The sequence below is a fragment of the Oryctolagus cuniculus genome, chromosome 5 (genome assembly GCF_051225735.1).
Source record: "Oryctolagus cuniculus isolate XC-2025 breed Fujian yellow rabbit chromosome 5, ASM5122573v1, whole genome shotgun sequence".
NCBI lineage: Eukaryota > Metazoa > Chordata > Mammalia > Lagomorpha > Leporidae > Oryctolagus > Oryctolagus cuniculus.
Window position 1 is genome coordinate 74,541,009 of NC_142871.1, and position 18,205 is coordinate 74,559,213.

The 18,205-nt window shown below is 39.1% G+C and overlaps 2 protein-coding genes across 4 annotated transcripts in view; one reads left to right on the top strand and one right to left on the bottom strand.

The window, feature by feature from the left end:
* Positions 1-9,136: 9,136 nt before the first annotated feature.
* Positions 9,137-9,867, bottom strand: LOC100347410 (FUN14 domain-containing protein 1). Its single transcript, XM_089332867.1, has one exon. It carries the CDS (start codon positions 9,734-9,736, stop codon positions 9,269-9,271), a length of 468 nt encoding a protein of 155 aa, XP_089188993.1. The 5' UTR covers positions 9,737-9,867; the 3' UTR covers positions 9,137-9,268.
* A 2,808-nt stretch (positions 9,868-12,675) lies between these two features.
* Positions 12,676-18,205, top strand: part of MMS22L (MMS22 like, DNA repair protein) — a 120,018-nt gene continuing 114,488 nt past the window's right edge. For all 3 annotated transcript variants that reach the window (XR_016233842.1, XM_089332868.1, XM_089332870.1), the window contains exons 1-4: positions 12,676-12,861; positions 13,377-13,627; positions 14,665-14,790; positions 16,815-16,864. Coding sequence is in view for 2 of the 3 variants with exons in the window: in XM_089332868.1 (XP_089188994.1) it covers positions 13,455-13,627; positions 14,665-14,790; positions 16,815-16,864 (349 nt within the window). In the remaining variant the exon portion in view is untranslated. The remainder of the gene's footprint in view (positions 12,862-13,376; positions 13,628-14,664; positions 14,791-16,814; positions 16,865-18,205) is intronic.

The following is an 18,205-nucleotide window of genomic DNA, read 5'->3' on the forward strand; positions in this document are numbered from 1 at the left end:
CCAGTCAGGGATGCAGAAAGGGTATCTGCTGGCTGACCTATATAGCATCTCATCCTTCTTCCTTTGGTGACAGCACTAAGCTTTTGTATTCACAAACCACTGTTTCTTCATTCCCTGTGGTCTTAGAGCGAGTGTCAACCAAGAAATCCTTGTCAAAATATACATAGAATCTTTTAGATGTGTTAAGAAGCAGGGCCGGCGCCGCGGCTCACTAGGCTAATCCTCCGCCTTGCGGCGCCGGCACACCGGGTTCTAGTCCCGGTCGGGGCGCCGGATTCTGTCCCGGTTGCTCCTCTTCCAGGCCAGCTCTCTGCTGTGGCCAGGGAGTGCAGTGGAGGATGGCCCAGGTGCTTGGGCCCTGCACCCCATGGGAGACCAGGAAAAGCACCTGGCTCCTGGCTCCTGCCACCGGATCAGCGCGGTGCACCGGCCGCAGCGCGCTGGCCACGGCGGCCATTGGAGGGTGAACCAACGGCAAAGGAAGACCTTTCTCTCTGTCTCTCTCACTGTCCACTCTGTCTGTCAAAAAAAAAAAAAAAAAGCAGAAGGCAGGGGCTGGCACTGTGGTGTGGTAGGCTAGGCTTCTGCATACGGCACTGGCATCCCATATGGCTGCCAGTTGGAGGCCTAGCTGCTCCTCCTCCAATCCAGCTCTCTGCTTATGGCCTCGGAAAGCAGTGGAAAGTGGCTCGGGTGCTGGGGTCCCTGCACTTGCATGGGAGATCCAAAGAAGCTCTTGGCTCTTGACTATGGATCAAATCTGCTCCAACCATTGCAGCCATTTGGGGAGTGAACCAGCAGCATATGGAAGACCTTGTCTCTCCTTCTCTCTGTAACTCTACTTCTCAAATAAGTAAATCTTAAAAAAAGAAAAGCAGAAGGTAGAGGGAACAAAACAGGTTTATCTATTTAAAATAAGTATTTACAAATCCATCTTCATTTGCATAGCGATATTCTGATCCAGATTAGATTGAAGGATTTCAGACTAGAAGCCAGAAGGCCAATTGGGCCAATTAATATGTTTTATTTGACACTATGTTTTCTTTCTTTTTTTTAAGCTTTTATTTATTTATCTGAGAGGCAGAGTTACAGACAGAGAGCAGGAGAGACGGACAGAAAGGTCTTCCATCTGCTGGTCCATTCCCCAAATGGTCGTGATGGCCAGAGCTAAACAGATCTGAAGCCAAGAGCCTGGAACTTCTTCAGGGTTACCTTCCACTGCTTTCCCAGGCCATAGCAGACAGCTGGATTGGAAGAGGAGCAGCTGGGACACAAACCAGTGCCCACATGGGATGCCAGCACCACAGGCAGAAGTTTAGCGTACTATACCATAGCACTGGTCCTGACATCTATATGTTTTCTACTAATGTATTTGCATATCTTTTTAAAGGTTTACAACTTCCGTAACACTACAGATCAGGGCTACCTTCTATCTTATTCCAATCCTTAGGATTCAAGCAAACTCAAAACAAAGGCTGGACAGTTCATACTACATTACTGTGGAGGCTTTACTTACCTTTTTAATGTAATTATCACAACAGGCCAGGCAGGTACAAATCGAAAAAGTAGATCTCAAGAGAGATAATGTGGCTTGAATGCAGCAACAGAATAAATAAAGACAGGCATCAAAATGAAATCTATCTTCAAAATCACCCTGATCTTTCTATTACATGAAAAATACACTTCAACAATACATTCACCCATTATTTATCTGGGAAACACTGAGTATCCTCAAGATAAAGTTGCTGTACTTTGAAGGTATAGTGTTAAGTAAAAGTTCCTCCCCTCTTGAAACTACAGTGTAGTATAAGATATTAAAAATATCAAATAATTACCTATGTCAATAGAAAATTGCACCTGTAGCATATACTTCCCATGTGAGCTATGTGGCTACCTACAATATAAGCATTTGGCATTACTAGGGAAGTGATGGAAGGCTTCCCCAAGGAAGTGATACAGGTACACAGGAATAAAAATATTCATATGCCATATTAAGTTTGTCTCAATCTTCAGGGCAGTGATTTTTTAAAGAGGGTAAATATTGATCTTTTCATCCTAGCATTATGGGGAAAAAATCACTTCAGTGAAAGGTGGAAAAGACATGGGTGAAGATCACAGGCAGAGTGAATGCTAGATGACAAGTTATGAAGTTATTGTAGTTCTTGATGAGAGATAGTCACAATTCTTCATAGCTTTATATATATGGCTGGGTTCTGACAAATTTAAGTAAAACTGACTCTTGGTAAGGAAATAAATGTGGAAATAAGGGAGACAAGATTGTTGAAGTAGACTACTATAAAAGCTTTAGGTATTCGGTCAAGAAAGAATATGGAATCATTCACAGGGATGACATTTTTATAAAAAGATCTGGTTTTGGAGAAACCATGATGTATTCATTATGAAAAACCAAAATGGAAGGTTTTTAAGACATCCATGAGGAGATACTAATAAGCAGTTACATTTACAGCTATGAAACGCAAAGGAAAGGTTTTAGAATGAGTTATGCATTTTAGAGTAAACTTTGCAGAATTAGGAATAGAAACTGTGATTATGAATAGGTTTCCCAGAAAAACAGAGTGACACCTAAAAGGAGCTTATCACCATTTGGTTAAATTTAGAATCAATATGACTATTTAGATACTCACAAGCAAGGTTTATTTTGCTTTATTGTTTTTTGAGTTCTGTTTATTGTTTGTTTTGCTTTGAGATTTTCGGTATGCTAGTGGCTATATTAGTTACCAATTGCTTTGTAATGTCAAAATTTAGTGGCTTGAAACAATAAAATTTATCTCAGATTTTCTGAAGATAAAATTTTATTATCTCAACAAGACAGATTATCTTATCCAGGAATCTGGATGTAGTTTAGCTGGATCCTCTGCTTTAAGGACTTTTACAGGCTGCAATCAAATTGTCAGCCACAGTCAGCGGTTAGCCAAAAGCAATGCTATTACAGCAGCTTAGGCAGCTACCAGTTAGGAGCCAGATAGTCCACACAAGATTGTGCTCACTCTGACACCATCTGCAACTTCAAGGAGTTCTCAAAATCTCCTTGAATGCTATTATACTCACAGTTATGTTTTATTATAAGGAAAGGATACATATTCAAATCAACCAGGGGAAACAAACCTAGGGTAGTCTAAGGAAGTACTAAACTTCTACTTTGTAGAACCTCCACTGTGTTTTACCACTGGAGTCAGGATACATTACTCATTCATCATTGTTTTGTGACAATGTTCACAGAATACTGCCGCTCGGGGAAGGCTGCTGAAACTTCAGAGGTCAGATATTGTAGTGAAGCTATGTTATGTAGCATTATGGAATTATTACCCATATGACTGATCTCCATCTCCAGGCCTTACCCAAAGGCCTACTCTAAAGTATATTGTTGTTCTTTCAGGCATGGTCATCTAATAACCCAAATCATATTACTATACCACCCAACATGATCCAGGCCGCAGCAAAAAATACACTTTTACTATCAAATACAATGTTGACTTAGAGATGGCCTCAAAAGGCCAAGGGGAAAGGCAAGACCTTTCACTGAATAGTGATAAATTCTTTACTATATGCCTATAGCCATTTCAATGCTCAACTACAGAAGAATCTACTTCCCAAACTCATTCACATGGTTGTTGTCAGGATTCAGTTCTTTGTGGACTACTGGACTGAGGGCCACAATTTCTCAGTGACTGTTGGCCAAAGTCTGCTCTCAGTTTCTGTCATGTGGCCCTCTTCTAACATAGAAGTTTCCTTCATCAAAGTGAAGAAGTCAAGAAGGTGCAAGAGAGAAAGAGAGAGAGAGAGAGAATAATAGCAAGATGTAATTAAGAGTCATTTATAACCTAGTTAAGGAAGTGATATATTATCACTTTTTGCTTTCTTCTATTCAGTAGAAACAGGTTATTAGTTCACCCCAAACTCAAGGGGGAGAATATTACACAGAAGCATGACTACTAGTGGCAGATGTCACTGGGAACCATGTTAGATGATGCCCACCACAGCAGGTTTAGGGAAAGAAGGAAGAGATAGAGACTTAAGGAAAAGGGAAGAATAGTAATTGATGGGCCAAGATCATGGAGGTAGAAGCAGATGGAGGGGCCAGCACTGTATGCAGTAGGTTAATCCTCCACCTGTGGCGCCAGCATCCTATATGGATGCTGGTTCTAGTCCTGGCTGCTCTATTTCCAATCCAGCTCTCTGCTATGTCCTAGGAAAAGTGGAAGATGGCCAAAGTCCTTGGGTCCCTGAACCCACATGGGATACCAGGAAGAAGCACCTATCTCCTGGCTTCAAACTGGCACAGCTCCAGCTGTTGCAGCCATTTGGGGGAGTGAACCAATGGAAGGGAGACCTTTCTTTCTATCTCTCCCTCTCACTGTCTGTAACTTTACCTCTCAAATAAAATCTTAAAAAAAAAAAAAGAAGCAGATGGAATAAGAGCACTATAAGAGGGAAAGATGCCAAAGATACAATGTCAGGTATTGTGATATAGTTGATTAGGCTGTTGCTTGGAATGCTTGTACCCTTATCAGAGTGCTAGTTTGAGTCCTGAATCTTCCTCTAATCCAGTTTCCTGCTAATGCACTTAGGAGGCCAGCAGATAATGGCCCAAGTACTTGAGTCCCTGCTACCCATGTAAGGGTATTTTAAGTATTTTGGCCTTGTAGTTTTTGCTTGGCCCAGCCCTGGCTGTCCCAAGGCATTTGGGGAGTGAACCAACAGAGAGAAGCACTCTCTCTCTCTCTCTCTCTCTCTCTCTCTGGGTGTCTCTCTGCTTTTCAAATAAATAAATACATAAATACATAAAATAAAGATACAAAAAAGAATGAGGCCCAATGATGAATTTTTTCTTGTGGTTCTTGACTTTGATGAAAGAAACTTCTATGTTAGAAGAGGCCCACATGGCAGAAACTGAAAGCAGACTTTGGCCAACAGTGAGAAGTTGTGGACCCCAGTCCAATAGTCCACAAAGAAACTTTCTTCAAGGTTATAAAAGTAAAGTACTAAATTGTTAATGACCTAACTTCTTGATGATTCCTTTCACTATACAGGAAATTTGCTCTTTTTCAACTACTGAAAACTTTCAGTCACTACTGGGGTAGTTGTTTAAATCATGGTATCTATGTCAGGGAGTAGCAGTTGAGAGATTAAGAGTTCAATATATGTTGCTTACAATTATTGGAATAAAACACAAGGTATCAACAACACAAAGGCAGCAAAAGATGGGTTCCATAAAATAATATTTTCAATAATGTAAGACTGAAAGTCATCACCGACTTTAGCTATCTCAGTATATCCTGAATGGTGGCCAATTATATAATAAAATCATTGAACTTGGTTAAATATTGGTCAGATTCTACGAAAATGCCAACTTCAATTCTAGGCTTAAAAGTAATTACCATAATGAAATAAAGTGATCCTTGGTTTCATTTAAGGCACAAGAAGGAATGGTCTTTACCTAAGATTTCAATCAAAATTATGAAAATTTTCTTACACTGCAGACTTTTTTTTTTTTTTTTTTTTTGACAGGCAGAGTGGACAGTGAGAGAGAGAGAGAGAGAGACAGAGAGAAAGGTCTTCCTTTGCCGTTGGTTCACCCTCCAATGGCCGCAGCGGCCGCCGTGCTGTGGCCGGCACACCGCGCTGATCCGAAGCCAGGAGCCAGGTGCTTTTCCTGGTCTCCCATGTGGGTGCAGGATCCAAGGACTTGGGCCATCCTCCACTGCACTCCCGGGCCATAGCAGAGAGCTGGCCTGGAAGAGGGGCAACCGGGACAGACTCCGGCGCCCCGACCGGGACTATTATCTGGTGTGCTGGCGCCGCAAGGCGGAGGATTAGCCTATTGAGCCACGGCGCTGGCCCACACTGCAGACTTTTAACCATTGGAATATATTATATTAAGTTGAATCTGTGAAAAGTTTCTTTACTAAAAACATAAAGTACTGGCTTTGAATCTGATATCTATAAACATAAAATAAATTATCAAATAGATGACTTGTGAATACATTAAAAGGAAGTTGCAAGTTAGAATGGGTTCACCCAAACTACAACATGCAATTACCATCATATATCCTTGCTTCTTTTACCAAATAGCTGAGTGTTGCTGGAAAAACTGACAAAACCATGCTGACTGACCTATAATTTTTTTGTCATAAATCTCAGATGGTCACTCAACACTCCCAGACAATCCTATTAGACCCTCATAGTAAATATACTTTTTTACTCAACCAAAATGACTATATCACACTCACACTTTTCCTCTTCTCAAATCCCTAACAACCACTCTTTCTTCTCATTTACAATTCATGTGTTATAGAGACAATAGATGAAACAGAGACAATAGATGAAATAAAGCAGGAACTAACTAAACTTCCTGCCACCCAATTCACCAACTTTGGCCTTCTTTATCAGCATGCCTTTTATTCTTTTATAATGAAAAATTGTCCTTGATTCTATCAGGGGTTGATAAGTCATCTGTGTAGTGATGGCATCAGCTCTCATCTCAGTGCATGAACCCCTGCAATCATTCTCCTCTTCAGCAGAAAATTTTCCTTTTATGCTTGAAAATTACCATAACCTCCAAAACATGTTCTACTATCTCCTGTCTTCAACCTTCTGTCTGTTGACTGCCACATTTCTCTCTTGCTCAATTTTTCTCATTTATTTTAATTTCTGGTTAAAATTCCCAGATTAGCTTACTTACCTCCCATTTTCCATCTGACCCATAACAATCATTAATAAGCTGAAACCTATTATTAAACTGAAATGACTCTTACTAACATCAATAATGATCTATATCTTGCCACACCCAATGGATAACTTGCATTTTCAAGTTAACAGCAGTGTTTGATATACAGTGTCCAGTCTCTCACAAAATATACCTCTTAGATTTCATGATAGATATCATATCATTATATCATATCGCATACTCAAGTTTTCTCTTAAGTAAGAACCAGCTTTACATCTCCCTGTTTACTATTGATTTGAATATCTACAAGTTTTATAGCTGTAGTTCTATAACACATAATGACTTAAGTTTTTTAAATAGTGTAAGGTAAAAGTCAAGGTTCCTTTTAAAGTGTATCAGTATCCAAGAATTCTACTCAAAAAATTATCCTTGCACCATTTTCCAATGCCAAAAACCAACTGACCATATGTGTGTGTGTGTGTATACACATGTGTATATATACATGTGTGTATATACATATATATATGTGTGTGTGTGTGTGTATATCTCTTGGGGGGGCTGGTTTTCGTGTGGTCCATATTCTATTCCACTAGGTCTAGCCATAGATCAATACATTTTCGATTATCACAGCTTCATAATTAAGTTCTGCCATTGGATAGTGTGACTCTTATTATGCTTTTCTTATTCAAAATCATTTTTGTTACTCTAGACTTTTGCATTTCCATATCAATTTGAGGATGCATTTGTTAGTTTTGACAAAAGAAAATATCACCAGGATTCTCACTGATAATTCCTTTGAGTCTCTCTCTTTCTCTCTCTATCTCTCTCTATATATATACATTTTAAGAGAAATTCTAATACTGAGCCTTCCAAATCATGATCATACTGTATTATTCTATTTAACTGGATATTCACACTATCCAATGGCAGAACTTAATTATTAAGCTGTGATAATCGAAAACGTGTTGATCCAAGGCTAGACATAGTGGAATAGAATATAGACCACAGGAATAACCAGTCCCTCTCCAAGACACACACACACACACACACACATATATGGTCAGTTGGTTTTTGGCAAAGGAAAATGGTGAAAGGATAATTTTTTCAGCAATAGGTTTTAATCCTCAGCACAAAAAGTCATGGGCATATTTTGTAAGGTTTATTTTTAGGCCATTACATGGTATTGCTTTTTAATCTAAATGTTGTTTTTGTCTATAATAATGCAATTGATTTTTATATGTTAACATGGAATCCTGCCATTTTGCTGGATTAATTACTAGTTGTAATCACGGATCTGGAAATTTTTAGGATTTTCTACATGAATAATTATACCATCTGAGAATGAAGACAGTTTCATTTATTCTTTTCCTATACATATAACTTTTCTTTCACTCTCATATCTTATTGCATTTGCTAGTTTCCTCCAATAAAATGTTGAAAGACACAGAGAAAGCAGACATCCTTGCTTTGCTCTCAGGCTTACAGAGAAAGTATTCATTTTCATTATTAGGTATGATGTGAACAGTATGCTTGTCAACAATACAACATTTTCTTCTATTCTTAATTTCAAGAGTTGTTATCATGAATGTATACTGATTTTTTTCAAAAACTTTTTTTGCATCTATTGAAATGATGATGTGATTTTACTTTTCATAGTTTGTTGGCATAATGAACTACATGGATTCCTTTCTGAAATTTGAAACAACCTTGCATTCCTAAAATAAATCTGATGTTCTTATCACACATCATCCTTTTCTATATATTGTCAGAGCTTAGTTCCAGTGATACTGGATTGAAATTCTTTGTGTCTGTTGTTCTTCAGTTTATTGTAAACATCTTAAAAAACAAAAAAATCCCTGGGGCCAGCACTGTAGTGCAACAGTTTAAATTGCCGGCAACAATGCTGGCATCCCCTATGAGTATACCAGTTTGAGTCCCAACTGCTCTGCTTTCCATCCAGCTCCCTGCTAAGGCATCCAGGAAAGCAGTAAATGATGACCCACGTGGCTGGAGCCCTGTCACCCACGTGGGAAACCCTCATGGATTTCTAGACTCTTGGCTTTTGTCTAACCCAGTTCAGGTCTTTACAGCCATTTGGGGAGTGAATCAGTTGTTGCAAGATCTCTTTCCGTCTCTCCCTGTCGCTCTGCCTTTCCAGTAAATAAGTCTTTTTAAAAAAACAGCCCTAATATAGAAGCTATAACATAAATTTTTAATTATTGGTACTATACCATGAACCACAATTAATAATCTAAATAGAGGATAATATTTCTGTCCAAATCTACAGCTCATGGCGATATTTATAGGCTTGTATCTAAAAAGATGCAATTTTTAAAATAATGATAGAAGCCATGTTTTGCTCTAGAATACTATATTCACATGCCACATAGGTTGTTTTACTGCAGTTACCGGTTTGCCAAGCTTCAGATGTCAAACTGCTAAGTTGTAAGTTCAGTTTTGTCCAGCTAATTGTTTCTCCCTGCTGTGGGGACTCTGGAGGCATGTACTGTTAAGAGAGCATCCTGTGGCTTAAACTTCTTTTCTCATATTTGAATCTACTTTGGTAGAGCCTTCATGTCTTTAAGATGCAAAGCCTAGCAAAAAGCCTCCCAGAAATCCACTGGATATCACAATGTTCTGTTTGATACATTCTGTTGCTTCTTCGATAATATTGCTGATTTCAGGTGTTGCTTTATTTGCTCGTTGCTTAATCTGCCTTGTTGCTTTGTTTAAATCGTTTTCAACTCTCTTCCAGTCAATTTGCACATAGCCACTGTATCTGGCAATCTGAAGCAGAAGAAAACCACCCCCTAATGCAGTTGCTGCAAATTTTCCGACTTTCTGGAATAAAAATCCTGCACACCAGCCAGTCACACCACCCATTACAATCTGGGTAGCTACTGAGTATTTTTCTACCATAGGTCCCAAACTGTGGCCAAACACTTGATACCACCAGTGGTGTCTTCTTGCATATTCAGTTATATCCAACACTTCATAAGAGTTGTCATCACTTTCATATTCTTGGGGCAGGGGGTTATAGGTCATCATGATACCACCAGCAGTCTGTTCTGGGGTGGTCTCCGCCTGCCCTCCTAGATTGTAATTTCTTTTCTTGTCTCTGTCAGGTTTTGATAATCAATGAAATTCCGGCTTCATAATGTAAACTGTAAAGTGTTCAATCCTCTTCTATTTTCTGAAAGAGTCAGTACAGAATTGGTTTATTCCTTCTTTAAATGTTGGGGAGAATTCAACAGTAAAACATTTGATCCTGAAGTTCTCTTGTAATAAGTAGCATGTGTGTGTGTGTGTGTGTGTGTGTGTATGTCTGTGTGAGAAAGAGAGAATAAGAAGGAGGAGGAGGAAAAAGAGGAAGAGGAAGAAGAGGAAGAAGAAAAGAAAAAGAAGGGGGGAGGGAAGGGAAGGAAAGAAGAGGTAGAGGAGGAGGAGGAGGAGAGGACTTTTTAAATAAAAGTTTCAAGTAACTATAATGACACAAATTTATCTGTTACCTTTTTCTTCTTTTGTGAGCTTTGGCAGTTTTGTCTTTCAAGGAATTTGTCTATTTGAGCTATGTTTATTGGCATAAAAGCTTCTAATATCTTTATCATTTGGATATCTACAAAATCTATAGTGAGACACTTCTTTAATAACTTACATTAGCAATTTGTGTTATTTCTTTTTTCTGTGAAAAAAGGGTTGGAGGGTTTATCTATTATATTGACCCTTTCAAAGAACTAACTTTTGACTTCATTTCTTTCTTCTATTTTTCTTGTTTCATCCTATATCTTTCTACAAGTTATTACTTCCTTCATTTGCTTGCTTTGTTGCTAAAAATTATTTTCTACTTTCTCAAGACAGATGCTTACATTATTTTTCTTTTCTAATGTAAATAGTACTATAAATTGTAATGTTTTCATTTTAATTTAAAGTGAAAATACTTCTTAATTTTCCTAATGATTTATTCTTTGATTTATAGGTTAATTGGAAGTGTGTTGCTGATTTTCCAGATATTTAAAGTTTTTAGGTATCTCTTATGTATCTTCTGTGTAATTCCATTGTGGTCAGACAATATACTTTGTATGATTTCAATCTGTTTAAAGCTGGTGAACTTTATTTTATCACTTAGAAAATGGTGTATTCACTAGGATATGTGCACTTATCAAGAGTATGTATTCTATTATTGGATAGAATATATTCACCTATAAATATCAACTAGGTCAAGTTGATTGGCAGCTATTAAAGTTTTCTTTAAATCAATTTTCTTCCTATTTGTTTCATCAGTTACAGAGGGCAGAGTTGCTATGGCTCTCATTAAAATTATTTGAATATTTCTCCTAAAAGTTATAGTATTTTTTGCTTCATGTACACTGAAACTGTTATTAGACATATGTACATTTAGTATTCCTATACCTGCCTAATAAAATTGACTCTTTTCTGAGAGGTTCACTCTCCATCTTTTTTCAGTTTAGTTTCCACCCCAGGAAACTTTATGCAAAGTATTCTTCCCTTCTTTTAAATTGATTTTGACTCATGGGAGATACCAGGCGGAAACCAGAATGTGGGAAGAAAGGTGTACTTCCCAATGCTCTGTTAAATTGGTAGGGATTATGTTCCTCTATGAAGGCATCCTAAGTCGCTATCAGGTAGTTGCTGTCTACTATAGCAATAAGACTCAATGCCTTCTGGTAATCTCTCCTTCCCTTTACTTCTTAGGCCTAAGGATGATAATAGTTTTCTGGTTAACTGTAGGAGCTCTAGTCACTTTTTGTTTTCTGGTAACCCTGTCTACAACTCTTTAAATGACCCTTTTACTAAGCTCCTTTCAATTTCTTCTAGAGTAGCCACCTGCATTCTTACTAATATGTTAATACTACTAGCTTAAGTTAGTTATGGAGCTTATGTTGGTCCCACTCACTGGATTCAAGTAAGTTGATTGGTTGACATTAGACACTTAAAAAAATGAAAAGGGAGTCTATTTCAAAGTTTGATTAGAGGAAGAAGTAATAATGTCTACTGATCACACTTTCCTAAATGCAGTGGCAGGGCACAATAATCTCTTATCTAAGTAATAATTCCTTGAGGTGGTTGTGGAGGATTCATACCTCATGCTAGACTCCCCACGGGCCATTAAGGAGCAGCAGCACTCCTCAACAAAGCATCAGGTATCACAGTATATCAGAGGAGCAAAACAGATATAACACCGACCACAAAAGCCCTAGGTTGCGGCCAGACTTGAAATCGTATTTTTCCCCTCACTTTATCCCATTCATCAGAAAACGTGTATTTACTTTACGGGAAAATGATGATAGGTTTCCCATGCAGAGATTGACCACAGTACAGACCGTACTGTAGAGGAATGAGCAAAAGGCAAATGCTCAAACCAGCACAGCATTTGCACTGCAAATTCTGTTAGTCTTCATAAATTTCAAAAACGGTGACATACTGCAATGTGTTATTTCTGTGTTAACCGTTCTGTGGAGTCGGTTTCACAGAACAGTAAAAAGAACCCTGCAAACGACTGTACCTTTACAAAAGCCTGCCAACCCTCTGCCCAAAGGTTATGCAAAGAAGGGGAGAAATAGTTCCTAAATCCACACCAAGGGCCGCCTGACCTAAACTGTGCTACCAAACACCCAGTTAGTTCAGTTTTGCACTAGCCTGGTCCATACACAGTCCACGAACAAAAAACATCCTCCAGCCCAACAAAAAGAGTGACTGGCAGCGAAGCAGCAGAGGGAGCGGCGCAGATCTGGGGGTAAACAAGACCCCCGCGTCTCACTCGAATAAAAGACTCCTCTATTAACGCCGGGATAGAAGATAACCTCGCTGTCCTTAGGCCTTTCTCACCTTGGCCCGTTTTAAGTTTTTTTTTTTTTTTTTTTCCCAACGAAGCCTGTCCTTCCGGCCTCCGGTGTCAATAAAAAAAAAAAAAGTATCGGTATCTAGGTTCCGGCCGAGAGATTCTCGCGAGAAGTGCGAGCTCTGGTGGTTTCAGAGAAGCCCTCGCGAGAGGACTGGCCGCTTGGGGGACGGGCTGTGCCGTGGCTCCGCCCTCCCAGAGCGCGGGTGCGCCGTGGCGGGAATTTCGCCTGTTCCTGGTGTAGAGCCCAGGGATTCTCGGGCTGTAGTCTGGATCGCAAGCGGCAGATTTCCGAAGCTGGAAGTGTGAGCAGGTACGCAGTGCATCGCAGAAAAGGGGTTCCCCGCCTGCCAGGCTTTCAAGCCCGCGAGCGGGACTCCGACTTCCTTCACGTTCCGCTCCCAGCCCTGCGAGCAGCAGGCCCGGTGGATCTCGCTTCCGGGCCGGAGGGGTGCAGGTTGGCGCCCAGGCGAAGCCCTCCGGATTCCCACCCGGAACTGGCAAGGGCGCTGTCTCCACTTTGCAGAAGGGAAGCGGGCTGAGGATCGGTGTAGTAACGTAACGCAGGGAACAGCTGGAAGTTGAAACCGGGGCCACCCTGCAGACCTTCTTTTCTGTCTGTCCCCGGCCGGAGAATCCGACCCAGCACGCAGATTTTCAGTCTCTGCCGCTGTCCTGTCGGGGGTGCATTTTGTGTGACAGCCTTGGTCCGGGGTGTTGTGCGGGGTCGGGACTGGGCGGATTTGGCTCCTGGGTGTTTCAGTTTTTCGCTGTGCTGTGAGGACGCTTGGGGAACTTTGTCGGATAACTCTCCTCTCCTCCCTCCAGGAGTCTTCCCCACCGCTTCTCTTTGGAGAGCCTACTGAGAAGCATAATGAGCCGCAAACAGCTCAGGACGTGAAGTAGATGATGGATAACTGTTCTGGTGTGTCGACGCTCCTGACCGACAGCCTCGAGCTGGAGCTGGGGACGGAATGGTGCAAGCCCGCTTGCTTTTCTTGTGCTGTTGACAACGGAGGAGGAGGAGGAGGAAACCACTTTTCTGGGGACTCCTACCTTTCCAGTGGGACACTTAAGAGGTAGGCAGGAAAGCTGGGGGTTCTGTTTCCTTCGTCAGGTTATTCTGTTCGTTAGGGAGTTTTTTTTTTTCATTATTATTTCAGTTTTGCACTAGCCTGGTCCACACACAGTCCACGAACAAAAGACATCCTCCAATCCTTTAAACTGGTGTTTGCTGAGCCGTGTTTTGTGAATCGGCCTGGTGTGTCATAAGGGCATGAAGTAATGAGAGTTCTGTTGTTGATTTCCCAAGTAAGCTTATGTGTAAGTGTTTTGAATATGAAAGAGACCTTGCTTGTTAACTAGTGCTCTTTTACCTTCCTGCAACCTCAGCTTTGAATAGGAAGCTGGGCCTTCTGAGTTGGTATTTCTTTCTATGGAATAGGACAGTAGGACAGTGCTCTAGAGCTTTCACTACTTTTTGAGTAAGACATACACTTTGTGTGTGTGTGGTCCTAGTACCTTCTGTTCTTATGTTCTATACATTTAGAAGTCTTATAGACTTATTTGTACATTGGGCAGCTATATGTATACACTACAGTAAGATTACTGTTCTTGAAATGTTTTGGCCATGCCTACTGAGGTGATTTCAGTCTGAAAGGCAAGCACTTTTGTTGCTTTATATACTTGTTAGAGACAAGTATAGATCTGTTAGAGACTTTAAAAGAGATTAGCTAACATGATTATGCTCTTCTCCAGATATAGGTCAGAATAATTTTCAATTTTGTTTTGTTTTTAAAGCAAATGTTCCCTCAAACAATGAAATTCCACACATGGAGACCATTAGTAAACGCAGGCAAAAGTGGGTTCCTTAGAATCCTTTTTGGGTGTTTTCTCCTCTGAATTACTTTGTTCTTTATACTTTGTTGAATCACTAGATAGTTTGAAATTTTTGATGCAGTCTAGCTGTAGTGATCCTGATTATGTAAGATACTAAGCTGTTTCGTGACTATTTGTGTCATGTATCGTACTGATTCAGATAATGAAAAAAAAAGATGTAATATACTATGGTCTTTAGTATATTTCTTATGCAATTAAACTAGACTTTTTATTTCAGATTATTTTTGAATCTCGATCCTTTACCAACTAGCTTTGAAGAGGACACAGTGGAACTATTTGGCATTCAGTGGGTTACTGAAACAGCATTGGTGGATTCCTCTAGAGAGCTCTTTCATTTATTCAGGTACTTTTTGTTCCAAATTCCCTGAATGTAGGTGCTGTTCAGTTTTGTGAGATCTGACGCTGGGTGGATTCTAACACTGACAATGTAGTAACACCAGAATTGTGCTTATTGCTCACTTGATTATCTTCTAGTAACAATAACCAAATGGTAATGGTTTGATGAAATATAGTTTTATTGTTTTTGTAAATTGATTTTTCATATTCTTTATTCTTTGTATTTTATATTATGTACTAAATACTGAATTTTAAAGTTTTGAACCATATTATAATTTTGGGTAAAAGATTTAAATACTTTTTTAAAAGCCTAGTCTTTCAATGATTAGAGAATGAACTCAAACTTTTAAATCTATCTTCCATAATAGAATCTGATTAATTCTCTTAGGTGACATTTTTTGAAGTTTTTATAAAATGTTAAAACACAGTAGTAGAGAGAATAGATTAATGAGCCTCCACATATCCTTTCTCAGTTACAATAAGAATCAAGGTTTCCTTCTTTCTTTCATTTGTACCAACCTCCCTTCTATTGGCTTAAGTATTTGTAAACAAATTTCAGGTATCACACATCTCACCTTTAATTACTTCAGTATGCTTTTTTAAAAATAAACTTGTGAAAAAAAGCATGAGTACCATTTTTGCAAATAAATTTAATTTAGGGGGCTGTTGCGGTGGCACATTGGGTTAAAGCCCTGGCCTGAAGTGCTGGTGTCCTACATGGTTACTGGTTTTGGTTCTGACTGCTCCTCCTCTGATCCAGCTCTCTGCTATGGCTTGGGAAGGCAGTAGAAGAAGGCCCAAATCCTTGGGCCCCAGCACCCATGTGGGAGACCCGGAAGAGGTTCCTGGCCCTTGTCTTTGGATTGGCGCAGCTCCAGCTGTTGTGGCTAGTTGGGGAGTGAACCAGCGATGGAAGACCTCTCTCTCTGTCTCTACCTCTATCTGTAATGCTGTCTTTCAAATAAATAAAATAAATCCTTAAAAAAAATAAATAAAATAAATTTAATTTAGATGATTCTTAAATCCACTGTTTTGGACCAGTTATTCAGAAACACATTAAGAATGATATTTGATGCATTTATATGAAAATTGAGAGGCAGAAGGTATTCTCACCCTCATCCCATAAGACCTTTTTTTTTTTTTTTTTAAATTAATTTATTTATTTGAGAGGCAGAGAGAGAGAGAAGTCTTCCATCTGCTGGTTCATTCCCCAGATGACCGCAACAGCTAGAGCTGTGCCGATCAGGAGCAAGGAGCTTCCCCCAGTTTTCCCACACAGGCGCAGGGGCCAAGGCCCTGGAACATCCTCCACTGCTTTCCCAGGCCATAGCAGAGAGAGCTGGATTGGAAGTGGAGCAGCCAGGACTCGAACAGGCACCCACATGGGATGCCAGCACTGCAGGCGGTGGCCTTACCCGCTATGCCACAGAGCCAGCCCCCCATGAGACCTCAAGAAGAGATGTTGCATATCTATGGCCTGTTGTGATATGTTTTATCAGAAGAATAGGCTGAGTTTTACATGATGCAATGTAATCCTGAACATTACAGAGTTTATGAATCATTGTTGAGGGCATAAGTCGTGAATATGGGTTAGTCTTAAAGAATTTGAAGGCAACAAGGAGGAACAGCAAGAAGATGGGACATCTAAATAGCTTTGCATAATTAGCTACATTATTCCTTTCCTTTTCTGAACTTCTGTATTATAAAACTGTTAAGCTACAATGTTTCATGTAAGTATCTGAAACTTCTTATGGATGTAAACAGTATTTTACTGACAATGAAATTTTTGATATTTGAAATAATTTGTGAGATATATGCAGCTTTTAATAGATGTTTTGGGGAGGTCAAAATTGTATTTTGTCTTCTCAAAGTTTTCACTACCTAAAGTATACCCTTTAATAAGCATTCACAAAGTATTAAATTTCATCCATAAAGGAGAGGTATTGAAGCAGTATAGTGGATTTGGAAACATTATCCATATGTTTGTTACATAGTGTATATTAAAATTAACTCTCCCTTTTTTTAAATTAGGCAAAGACTATACAACTTGGAAACCTTGTTACAAGCTAGCTGTGATTTTGGTAAGTTTAATATATCTTCAATAGCAAAAAAGAAATGTTGTTCCATTACAGTGAATTTAAGTTACAGTGATTAACACATGGTATGTAATGGTGTACTACAATATTATAAAGTATTACACCAGAAGCACATGATACAGTGTATTTAGCATTCAGAAGAAGTATGATATTTAACTTTGTAGCTCAGAGTTATGCTATTTTTTCCAAATCTGTAGATCTTAAAGGTAAAACTGACTTAAAAATAAGCTAACCTCTGCTTTCTTGTTTGGTTTGACATTTATTGGATTGTTAATTTGGGAGAGATTAGCATAGTTAAAGTAATAAAGGAAGTTGAAGGGCAGTATGTTGTGTTTTTTTTTTTTTGTTTTTTTTTGTTGTTGTTGTTGTTTTTTTTCAGACCAGCTGCTTCTCCTTTCCAGCACATTTAATACAGTGTAGAATTTAGAATTATAACTTTTATATTCAGCCTGGGGTTCCAACTCCCAGTTGATTGGGAATATCACATCAAGTAATAGTTCCTACCTCATAAGAGTTCTTGTGAAGGCTAGCGCAGTATATATCATTAATGATGTTGAGCAACCAACATCTACCTGTGGCACTTTTAGTCAAACAGGTTGATTATCTTATGGAAGCAAGGGAAAATACACATTATGAGGAACTGGGCCTCCTCAGAAAGAATCAGGAATATGAAGGAGCTTGTGACAGAGTTTGGGCTTAACTGCTACATGATTTTGAGTAGGATTTAAAGAAGGATATACCTTTATTCTGGATTGGATACTGTTAAGAGTAGGATCAATTTAATGATTGGGTATTTTATTTTTTATCCGAAAAGTGGGAAAAATGAGAAGGCTCCTATTTAGTAAAGAATCAACAGTCTTGATGGCCAGAAGAGGGAAATATGTGTTTCTTTGTATTTTTTTGTTTGTTTGATATTTGTGTGTGTGTGTGTGTGTGTGTGTGTGATTATTATATGGTACCTTCTTTCTTTTCAGAAATGAAATGTTTTCTGTTTTCACAATTATCATAGAGTGGTGCTATCATTATTTTTATGTTTTATAGAAATTTTTTATCATTAATCTAAGAAGATCATACCCTAGCTGTTCGCTGTCAGTTTTCTGAACCATTTTATTTGGTTTGCCTTGTTTTCTGAGTATATGATTAGCAAAAATTAACTATTATTTTTTCATTATCTAATGAATCAAAGAGAAAAAATATGATGCCAACAATGCTGTAGAATTTGTAGTTGTGTAACACAGAAAGACATGCAAGCATGAGTCAGCATGGTAAATGGAAAATGCAGTCATGGAGATACGGATGAGCCGCTATGGGAGCCAAGGGCTTTAT

Coding starts and splice junctions, on each gene's coding strand:
- LOC100347410 (XM_089332867.1), bottom strand. CDS start 9,736: ATGATGACCTATAACCCCCTGCCCCAAGAATATGAAAGTGATGACAAC.